Source organism: Notothenia coriiceps, unplaced genomic scaffold (genome assembly GCF_000735185.1).
Source record: "Notothenia coriiceps isolate Sejong01 unplaced genomic scaffold, NC01 NC01_scaffold00004104, whole genome shotgun sequence".
NCBI lineage: Eukaryota > Metazoa > Chordata > Actinopteri > Perciformes > Nototheniidae > Notothenia > Notothenia coriiceps.
The window spans coordinates 147386-158934 of record NW_011336805.1 but is presented as its reverse complement, the minus strand read 5'-3'; the positions used below and the strand labels follow the sequence as shown (position 1 = coordinate 158934).

General features: G+C 41.6%; 2 protein-coding genes across 2 annotated transcripts in view; both read left to right on the top strand.

The window, feature by feature from the left end:
• Positions 1 to 6564: 6564 nt before the first annotated feature.
• Positions 6565 to 9964, top strand: LOC104942060 (immunoglobulin superfamily containing leucine-rich repeat protein 2-like). The gene is made up of 2 exons (XM_010767256.1): positions 6565 to 6612; positions 7823 to 9964. Exon 2 carries the CDS (start codon positions 7826 to 7828, stop codon positions 9962 to 9964), a length of 2139 nt encoding a protein of 712 aa, XP_010765558.1. The 5' UTR covers positions 6565 to 6612; positions 7823 to 7825.
• A 1094-nt stretch (positions 9965 to 11058) lies between these two features.
• LOC104942059 (stimulated by retinoic acid gene 6 protein homolog) overlaps positions 11059 to 11549 on the top strand; it is a 7501-nt gene continuing 7010 nt past the window's right edge. The window contains exon 1 of the mRNA XM_010767255.1: positions 11059 to 11064. Within this exon, the coding sequence (XP_010765557.1) occupies positions 11059 to 11064 (6 nt within the window). The remainder of the gene's footprint in view (positions 11065 to 11549) is intronic.

Below are 11549 nucleotides of genomic sequence, written 5' to 3'. Positions count from 1 at the left end.
GTGTGCCTTGGTAATAATACATTTATTTCAATGTTGATGAATTTAGAACGGTTTATTCATAACCTGATTATCTTTGTAGTGCACTGTTGGATTTAAAAAACACATTCAAATAAAAAAAATCATTATATTTATAGCCCCTGAACAAACAAACACACCTCTATCTTAAATAACACACTTGCTCTGCAATAATATGTTTTTTGATATTTCTGTTAGGAAAGGACAGGACTGCTTCACCATTTTCTCTTTCTCCGAGGGTCCAGAAGAACATCCAAGAGGGAAAGGAAAAGCTGATGTTATGAGTTTTAAGAGCAGTAGGCCTACAGGACATTCACTAAGATTCACTGAATATTTTTGTAATCTAACGGGAACTTAATTTTTATGTTGTTTTGTGTTTTACGTTGCACCTCAGAGACAGTGTGATTATTGTCAGGCCTATAAAGTTTGGCAAAAAAAAAAGTCAGCTGATCAAATACATTTGCCTCACTTTTTGAGCTTCACATCACCTGTGCCTTGTACCGCAGAGTTTGCAACGTCACAAATAAACGGTGCCAATCTTCAGTCGGATGTGAATGTGTAATCTAACATTTTCAGTAAGAATAACGGACAAAAGGAGTGCAAATACAATTTATTTAAATGTGAACTAAAAGTGATCAAGCATGAACCATCACCATTTTTTTTAAATAAAAACGAAATAATATACAGAAGTTACACTAAATGTTAANGGCCTGAGAATTCAAAAGACATGTGCTGTGCCACGAGTTGACACAGCGGTTGCCAAACCAATTCTAAAGAACTCTACCCCAGACCCCTGTATTTAGCTGGTTCTGAGAGAATAATCAACAGTGTGCATAACAAGATAAAATAGGCAAAGCACAATAACACCTCTATCAGCTGACGCCAACAGGCAGGAACAGGGAGACAAAACACTGGGAGCACAGCACCCAAGGTTGCAGGCAAACAGGGTCAAAAGTACTTTCCTAGGCCCACACCTTTGGCCCAGTTTATCAGTTTGTACTGCCCTCGCTGAGCACAGCTGCCCTCTCAGTGTTTTGTCTCCCTGTTCCTGCCTATGGAGTCAGCTGATAGAGGTGTTATGGTTTTATCTTGTTATGCACAATGTTGATTATTCTCTCAGAACCAGATAAATACATGGGTCTGGGCTAGAGATCTTTAGAATTGGTTTGGCAACTCGTGGCACAGCACATTTCTTGTGAATTCTCCGGCCGAAGCTCCAAATAAACCATCAGTGTTTGCCATCAAAGTTCCTGCTCTCCTCGTGCCTCTCTGAGTCCTGTCTCCATTGCTTCAGAAGTTTCCATCAGTGTCCAAAGCGTAGGATCTGGTAGTGTAAAAATGCTGACTCATTCCCAGGTTGTTGGACTTCCTGCAGCATTGTTCACTTGTTATTCATGGCTCTTGAATTAAATGGTATGATGATATCGACACCGCCCATCTCACACTCCGTATATGTTATTTTGACGGTTCAAAGACCTTCACCCTGACATGTTAGAGGCCCTATAGATGCTTCTGTCAGCTTAAGTTGTCAGCCAGGCTCTGGGTAATTAAAATGCTGTCTGTCAAACACCCTCCATATTAGACACAGCACTATTAAATGTAAAGGGATAGTTTGTGTGTGTGTTTAAAAGACAGATTGGGTGGGTGTTATTTGTTCCTGCTGTTGCTTAGTAATAAAGCGGTTAATCGAGTGGCCACTGAAGATGTTCACCAGTCTTTGTGCTGCGTGATCAACGCCCCAGTCATCATGATAATTTGACACAAGGGAACCCAGCACAGTGTTTACGTGAATCGGGAGATTGTTGTTTCTGTGTTTGTGTGCGTAGAGGGTCACATTGGCCTGTAATAATAGAAATCCTGCATTTTTCTGGGTTAGCATTGTCACCATCCTCTAACTGAGAGGTTTTCCAGACATGCATGCTTTTGGGATGAGCCAATGTTTGTACACAGAAGAGATACACGCTGATTTGAGGCCTTAATAACAAGGACTACGCCTTGTCATTACAGCATGACCAGTCAGTTTAGCACCTGGCTTTGTCTTCTGCCTATTCATCTCTGTTTCTCCCTTTTGTTGTGCGTATAGCTGAAAAATAAAGCAGAATGTTTAAAAGCCTTCTGATGACTAAGTCTTTTAGATTGTTTTGTTTATGGGCTAGAACAAGTGCCAAGGGGCTCGAGGGACTGTTTGTGTGGAGATAAAGCATTTGTTTACACGATTGTTGAATTCCTCAATACAAGCACTTAAAAGATTATTTATATCTCTACATGTAAACTGACTTTTTTAGGATAGCTTAAAGTAATGTTGAAAAATTACAACAGTGGGCCTTACAGGGTTACATGCACAATATGTAAACTTCTGCCAATAGGGGTCTCCAAATTGAATCAAAAACAAAAGAGTTTGGTGTTGTTGTGTATTAGAGTGGAATCATGGGAAATGTGTGTCTTTACTCCCAATGCCATCGTTGCAGGCAGTTCTCCCTATTATGATTTCTTCAGTTTCCGTCTTTCAGAAAAAAAAATCCCGGGGTCTTCCTCTCTAAAACAACAGTAAAACCCATTAAGACACTGAATAAAGCAGTTTCAAAAACAAAATCAGTGATTCTCAAGTGGACACAGGACAGAGGGTCTGCAAGCTAACCGCTTACAGAGAAATTGTAAAAATGTTAAATAAAACTGGATGAAAAGTCGTTACAGCTTCTGGAAGACAATCCCAACGTGCAATGCTGATACAACACACTTTCAGGCAACACAATTAAAATGTTAATGTTGCTTTGATTAAAATGACCGATTGCTCCGAGCTTGAAGTTCATTATGAACATTTGAAATAATGTTAGTGCACAACCCTACAACATATACAACATATAAAGTTAGATATTTAAATGAGGAAATGTTACATATTTTCCCTTAAAATACAAACATTTGAAATGTATACATGCTTGTCTCTTTAAATGTTGCAGAAAATCAAGTCGTGACACTTTTCCCTGTGCAGTATGCGTATACTCATCATAACAACATATTGTACCATCTTCTGTGAAAGATAACAGCTCTATTGCCCTGCTTGCTTCAACATTCTCTCGTGATAACACTTAATAGTTGCTTGCCACTGTGTGAGCACCTCACCGTGTCAGCTGAGTGGCTAACACCAGCAGCAATCATTGGACATCTGCACTCATGCACAGAAATACAAACCAACTGAGGGACAATTTGCCCGATTGAAACCAAAACCAAGACTTTGAAGATAAGTAGGATTCAGGTATGACGTTTTTTGTGTTGGAGGGTGTTTTATTCCCACTGCTACACCTATGGAAGCAAACAAGAGACAGAAGTATTTGAATTTTATTAGACACCGAATATATAGCATTGAAAATAATTACTTTGAAAATCATGTATCTGAATGTTTTTGCTCCGAATTTACATATGTGAAATAAAAATGTAAAAATTCAAGTGAAAAAAATGTGAATGTTCAAATTCAGATCCAAAAAATTCGACGTCAAAAAATTCGGTGTCCAAAATTGCGATGCAGCATCATCCGGGCTACTCAGACAGGATAAGCAATCGAGCCCTAATGCAATCATACCAAGTTCTGGCCTATCAGAGCACGGCTTTGTCAGTCATGTGATCACAACAACCTGGGAGAAAAATGACGGAGAACAGTGGGGCTCGCCGCTCGGGTAAGTAGTCAGTTTGTGCTCTTTATTTTACAAGCAGTGAGGGCTCGACAGCATTTGTATCTTACATTAGCTAGCTAAATGAGTGAAGTAGCCTTGTGCCTTGCTGTTAGCAAGCTCCGTAGTTATCATTAATTGAAGTGAATCACAACGTTACCGTGTCCTTTCGTGTGTGTGTGTGTGTGTGTGGGGGGGGGTGTGTGTAACGTAACGATCACTTCGGTTAGATCAGTCAAGTAGACCATGCTACACTATACAAATACTCTCTTACAAAAGCCCTGCATTTAAACGTGTTAATGTTACTTTAGTAAAAGTATGCTAGTATAATTAGGAAAGTGTTAGACACAAGTTATACTATTATATTATATCATTTGTTTTATTGTCATTACCGATGCACGAGTTGACTTAACTGTGGTGGTTGGTTTAATGTGCTGATTATTTTCTACATTAATAGATGCAGGTCTGGTTTGTTAAAACTCTCAAAATAGTAGGACATGCTGTCATAATTACCCAGAGGGTAATTATGACAGCATGTCCTGAGAGGGAGGAGGACCTGCACCAGCTGCACCTACAGAACTTAGCCCATGCTGGGCATAGCTGTTACTACCTGCACAGGCCTGGCCTGTCAAATAACAAATTAACATTTAGTGTAACTTCTGTATATTATTTCGTTTTTATTTAAAAAAAATGGTGATGGTTCATGCTTGATCACTTTTAGTTCACATTTAANGCATTCTCCTACTGAGACTAGAGGCGAAGTCCCTCCCCCTCCGGGAGCCTCTCTCTCCATTGACTTCAATGTATAATTTTCCGCTTCCGGGGTCCCATGGAGGCTCCCGGAGGGGGAGGGACTTCGCCTCTAGTCTCAGTAGGAGAATGCTTGCATTATAGTACCCATAGAGTCCAGTAGAGGGCGGAGCCTTTGAGAGATATAACAAGATAAAACCATAACACCTCTATCAGCTGACGCCAACAGGCAGGAACAGGGAGACAAAACACTGAGAGGGCAGCTGTGCTCAGCGAGGGCAGTACAAACTGATAAACTTGGTCAAAGTTACGGGCCTAGGAAAATATTTCCCCAACAGCAGCAAACTGACTGCAAGCGAAGCCGTGTCCTTGCTCAAAATAATCAGTTACACATAGTGAACAGAGCTTTAATGAAAACTCATATCTCATATTTTGAATGTGTTTGGGGCATGCTGTTCTAAATTAACACGTTCATTGAAATACTCAAATGACACATCAAATTGTTGTTATTTTAAAAATAAATTCTCAACACTTAAAAGCTTGCTGTTTGTCCTAGTGTATTACAGAGCTTTTTAACATAACATTAGTAAAGGAGTAGGAAAGATGAGTAGAAGAAACACAGTCCTGCATGTTGTAATGAAGCAAAGATACTTCAGAAAGGATGATGAAGATGAGATTAAATCTGAACTGAATGAATAAAGATCTCTTCTGAGGATTCTCATTTCTTATCAGTACTGCATCTGCTCACACGTTCCTGTGTTTGTCCTCTGGTGTGGTTGCCCTGCTGAGCTCACACTTTGATACAACTGTATTATCTTTTGTCGCTATGATACTATGAGGACACAATAACATGATCAGGTGTGCCTATTACAATGAAAACAGCCCTGAAGTAAATCTTATTATAATCAAGCTTTGTTTTCACATAGCTTGATTACACAGAGAAAGATTAACAGGCTGAGAGACTGCCTGGCAGGACCTATAAATAGAGACTTGAAGTAGGAATATCTGCTGCTAGATTTTTTACCATCGTTTTGTTTAATCTAAAGTCAATATTAGAAGTGCAATACCTAATTACAATACTAACTCTTTAACATAACACATGGATTAGTGCACCTTAAAAATGCCTGCTATTATGTTTGTCTTTCCTTAAAATAGTAGACTACCCTAAAATAGGCTAAATTTAACATGCGTTCAATTAAAAAAACAATGCAAAGAAATGTTTGTGTTTTTCAAACATGGCGCATACATTACCCATAATGCAGTCCTAGGCTACTGTAGCTTTTACCCTGCAGCAGAGATGACTAATTGGACTTCCTTACATCCACACCCTCAAAACTTCCCTGTGTATAAACTTGTAAAACAAACTTTGAATTAGTATATTTAGTAGCATATGTTCCTGTTCATAGCGACAGCCAGACATCACATCAGTCCTCCCCTCCTGTTAATGCAGACGGTGACGGTCGTATTTAAAGTCGTTTCCCCTTTAAAATATTTTTTGGAAGCGTCGATACTGTTCTGTCCAGAGCTATGAGGAGGGGAGGAGACATGGGGTTTACCTCAGAATGACAGATGCACAGGCAGATGATACCACACGTTTCCACCATGTAGACGCAGACTAACAGATGGACTCAGCTTCACATTCACACTTGAATCCAGCATGTATCCTGCTCTGACTGCACACACCGGCTGACTTGTTCGGATTTTTCTGCAGAGATAAACAAAAACACTAACGCAGGTAAGCATGTCACTCAGTTGTGTGCTCCTATTGCATCCTCTATTCTCCCCGCATCAATTATTCACGTCAGGTCTTTTTCGGGGATGAACTTTCGATCCTGCGGCGTCAGATTACATTGACAGTTATGGTGTTTTATTTTACAGATAGAGTAAAGCAGATAATGGTAAAGGTTTGCATGCCACGCAGTAGACAGCTGTAAACAAACAGAGCAGACATGCGGCTGGCTTTCAGCACCAAGGACAAAACACCGGACGCTGCTGCGTAGGGAGAAACCAGATGCAGAACTGGCAACACAGCATACCGCTTCAATGCTCCCTCTGTGAATTAGAGGCAGTTATATTAGTTTATCGGCGAGAGGTTGTTTTAAGATTCAAAGCCAACATCTCAAATCTCTTTTGGGTTGAGCTGTGAGTTTTTTTTGTTTTCCTAGAAACCACAAGGTATGAGGTGGGTGATTTCCTCTGTCAGACTTACATGTTAATTTACAGTAGCTGTTTTTTCAACAGGAAGAGAATAACAATTAAATACATAATCTGTCATATTATCATAAGAGGTATGAGCTTTTAAAAACACTTTATATCCTGACTCTCCGTAAGAAAAGACGAAAATAGGAAATGTACAATATGGAAAATCAGGATGATACTGTAAGGTGGATATAAACTGATAAGAATAATAAGGATCTTGAAATGTCTAGCAACTCCCAGTATCTGACAAAAACGGTTGATTCTTATCTCTGGCCATCCAGATAGGGGTTTTGATTTGTATCCAGGTATTTGGATATCAGAGACAGAGATTTATCTTGCAGTGCTCACATAATTGAATCATTAAAAAAGAGTTTACAGTCAATCTCTTTCTTGTTACTCTGGATAATGCACAGGTAAGAGTTTATGTAAATGGGTAGGCATCAATATCAGAGGCAGTGGTGAAGAAAACAACCTAAATTATTGTCTTATTTGCATAAATTTTTTTACCACTAAGGAGCTAAGGCTGCACTGAAAATAAAAATGAATCTTCATTAAGAAACCAAAATCAGTGAGCTCACAATTCCAGTTACAGCAAGTTTTCAGCCAATGACGCATCTTAAAAGCTTTTTCATTATATCAGAACTAAATGGTACAACACCCCTTCAAATGAAAGAGCAACATTATGTTCTTCATGACTAGATCCGACCAGAAGGGAGAAACACTGTAAACATGAAGATTTTCCTTTAATTTTTCTTTATTTCTATTCAGTTTGCCAGTAAAATAATCCTAAACTATGATCTATGACCTTGTTAGCGGATGAGCTTTTAAAACTTCTTGTGTTCCCTTTATTTTGTTCACTATCTTGAATGAGGCTCCATCACTGTGGATCAGCTGTTTTGTATAGTTATTATCATTTACACAGCTTTCAGTTTGTTTAAGATCTAAATGGGAGATTCTCTAAATGATGTATGAATCTGCCACTGAAAATGGAAACCTGTCAGGGTCCATTTTCTGCTCTGTCATTTCCAAGGGCTGAAGCAGAGCTAGTCTTTGTTTCTGTGCTTACTTTCTTAATGCCAAAACCTGTTTCTTTTAAATTCCTAAAAATATTATCTTTAATCATGCTGCATTATATATGCTAAATAGATTAATCCAATGATCGAAACATGGATTGTGACGCTTTTCTTTTACAGAAAATGGCTGCCGCAGGTATCCTCTTCACTTTGTGGATGGCCACAGTCTTTCCCACTGGACTCGGATGCCCTGCGCTCTGTTCCTGCACAGATAAATATGGCCGCCACTTTGCTGAATGCTCCTACAAAGACCTAGCTGAGGTACCGGAAGGTTTGCCTGCTAATGTGACGACTGTGAGTCTGTCCGCTAACAAGATCAGTGTGATACAGTTGGGGAGCTTTGACAATGTCACTCGGGTGACATCGCTGTGGATGGCCCACAATGAGATCGTCACAATCGAAGAAGGGACTCTCACACCTTTGGTTCATCTGCGTAACTTTGACATCAGCCACAATAGAATCGTAGAATTCCCTTGGGAGGATCTGCAGAACCTCACAGGCCTGCATCTGCTGAAGATGAACCACAACGAGATGGTCCACCTGCCGAGGGAAGCCTTCTACAACCTCAAAGACCTGAGGTCACTCCGACTCAACAATAACAATTTCATTACGATAATTGATGGGACGTTTGACGGTTTGGTGTCTTTGTCCCACTTGCAGGTATATGAAAATCCTTTTGCATGCACCTGCTCCCTCGACTGGCTCAGAGACTGGATTTCAAAGACCATGATCACGGTCCCAGAGCAGAATTTAATCACTTGTGCAACTCCACCCAAACTTAGAGGAGAACTGATTGGAAAGTTGCCTGAGTCAAAGTGCACAAGCCCGAACGTGACAATACAAATCAAGCCAAATGTCCACAACATGATTTTCCACGAGGGCGGTGTGTTGGTCTTGACTTGTGAATTTGTAGGAAATCCAAAACCTCTGGTCATGTGGAATATCCAAAGCAAAAACCAGAGGCAAGAGCTTGTGTTGTCCTTCACTGAGGATGACTCAGCAGAATCGAAAGAGGACTCCATGATGTCCTATAATCCTTTCAAAGTCTTTAACAATGGCACTCTTATCATTTCACACATCCGGAAAGAAGATGGTGGCAACTACAGCTGCTCGGCCACAAATGAGTTTGGAAGAAGCGAGGTTTCTGTGTCAGTGGACGTGGTGGCTTTACCTAAACCAACACCAAGAAAACCAATTACCACGACGCCTGTTTTTAGTAAAACGCACCCATCTCTACGCCAAACAACAGGCAAACCATTGTTTTTGGATTCTGTGCATCACTTTGATATCAAGACAAAAGACTTAATTAAAGTAGTACCTACTTTCCCGCCCACTGTGGAGATCAAGTCTTCTGAGGAGTCAACAACATCCCCATCACATGCTAGTAAATGTGGCTTGACTGCTAACACAAGATACATTTCTAGTCATGTCTTTAATGAGAGCGTGGAAGATTTCAAGCAGTACACATTTGACTTTGGAGTTATTGCATTAGGGGTGTCAGAAACAGAGGCAACAGTGCGACTCAATCCTCTTCTCATACCGAGAGACAGTGGCATCAACCAAGCCCCAAAAACTGCCGCAACGTCTAATGAGAGCTTCCACATTGACAGTGAAAAGCATCACGGCCTTTCTGCTGTCGGTAAAAACTCAAATGGCTTGTATCTGTGCGTTGCTGCTGATCTCAGACACTCGGCCGTGCAGTGGTCAAGAATCAAAGATGGCGTCAACACGTATATGTTCAGTGGTTTACGTCCCGACACCAACTACTCCCTGTGTCTGACGTACAGAGGGGAGGACTGTGAGGTCCAGGTTCTGTTCAGCACCAGGAGGAGGGTACCTAACCTGCTCATCATCATCTCCGTCAGCATCTGCCTCCTGACCGTGTCCACCGTGCCTCTCCTCGGTGCAACGTGCTTCCACCTGGTGTACAAATACCGCAGCAAGACCTACAAGCTGATCCTGAAGGCCAAAGATCAGTACCACATGGAGAGGAACCTCGCCCCTAACTTCAGGGCACCTCACACCGAGTCCCGGAGGAAGATTAATGGAAGCCAGCTGGACGAGGAGGAGGGGGACACGGAGAGCAGAGACGAGGACAAAGAGGCGGATACAGAAGAAAGTGTGATGACTGAGTCCTTTTCTCTGTCTCAGTGCAGGGGGAACTTAGACAACTGTGAGGTCGGGTCTGAGTTTAGTGATAGGTTACCTTTGGGAGCTGAAGCAGTAAATATTACAAGCAACTACACTTATCCAAACCAGTAATTGTTATTATGATATTTAATTATTTTGCCTTTAGGTAAAAAGCATTTTTAGTATTAGTTTGTGCCAAAGGTTTTAGTTTGCTTTAGCCTTGCAAAGGCAGCAAAGACATATTGTCTGAAAAGACTCAGATAAATGTACTTGTTTTACTTGCAGAGCTGCATCAATTAGTCACTACAGAGGCTTCCAGATTCAAGGCTCTATCTAATAAAGGGTTATCTTATTTTACTTTATATTGTCCGGGGATGTTTTCCAGACAAACATTTTAGTAAAAGCTGAACTACATACTGGCCCATATTTTTTGTAGCTGGAAATATCACGTCTTTTTGTCCTATTCTTTCAAAATAGGCAACCTATTTCATTTCCCATCAAGTGCGTCTGGATCCAGATCTTTGCCAAGATACAAATAGTGATAGACAATCATCGGAGGCATGAACAAGATATGTTGTGTTTTTAAAGGTCCCATGTCATGGCCATTTCTACTGATCCTAATTCCATTGTTGAGGTCTACTAAAATAGATTTACATTGTGCAATTTTCCAAACTCACATTAGCCGCTTTCACACCAAGTACTTTCCCGTACTTAGTGCCCCGGCACTTAGTGCCCCGGCACTCATTACCCCAGGGCACTAAGTACCAATCGCGTTCACACCGGAATACTTTTCCCTGAGGGAAGATTACGCAAATGAGCCGCTGACGTCACTTTGTCTTCTTCTGCTTTGGGTTTACTGGCAGGCCGCAAACGTATACTGCCGCCCTAAGTCCCCGTCCGGAAGTCCCCGGAGTTGGGGACTGGCTTCAGTAGAAGCTGCTGGGACTCCCAGCAGCTTCTACTGAAGCCTTCCGAGTAAATCGCCAGAAAGCAGACACCTCCTCATAACTCCACCGCTCCCATGTTTTTTTTTGTGTTGCCATAAGTTATTCTCTCTCCGTTGGTGCGCGGGGCTAATGCTAATAATGCTAATGCGAGCAAATAGAATGACGGCTTCAAAAAACTTTTCAGAGTTTTACGGGGCGTGGTTTGCAATTCGCCCAGCCAATAGAAATTGGTACTTTGTTGGTACTTTTTTGGTACCACCTCTCTAGCAGGCACTGAAAATGGGGGTGAAAGTTCCCGGCACTAAGTACTCTCTTTGGTGTGAACGCGACACCAAGGGTACTAACGGAACTAAACGGGAAAAGTATGGGGTAAAAGTACTCTGGTGTGAACGCGCCTATTGGTTTCTCATACAGCGTCTCTGCATAGTATCAGTATGTTTTGGAGCTCCTGCCCCCCCCTCCCTGTGAGCCCAGTGTGCTCTGATTGGTCAGCTCGCCCACTCTGTTCTGATGAGTCTACCACCGTTACAGCGGAACATCAGTGATTATGTGTTACAATGGCGTTAGCAACTAGAAAATGACACCAGTAATGACAAACAGATGAGAATGCTGCGTGGGGTCTTGTTGGCGGGACCTTGCGCGGCTCGCTGCTGCAAGGAGCGGACAGTGTGAGCTGGGTTCATTTCCTGCTTGCTGCGTGGGATCTGCGAGACATCGCGAATGGACGCGGGAAGGGGGGGGGGTGCTGAGAGGGCTGCAGCACCCCCATC

Excerpts from the sequence above, each read along its gene's own strand:
- LOC104942060 (XM_010767256.1), top strand. The coding sequence starts at position 7,826 with ATGGCTGCCGCAGGTATCCTCTTCACTTTGTGGATGGCCACAGTCTTT.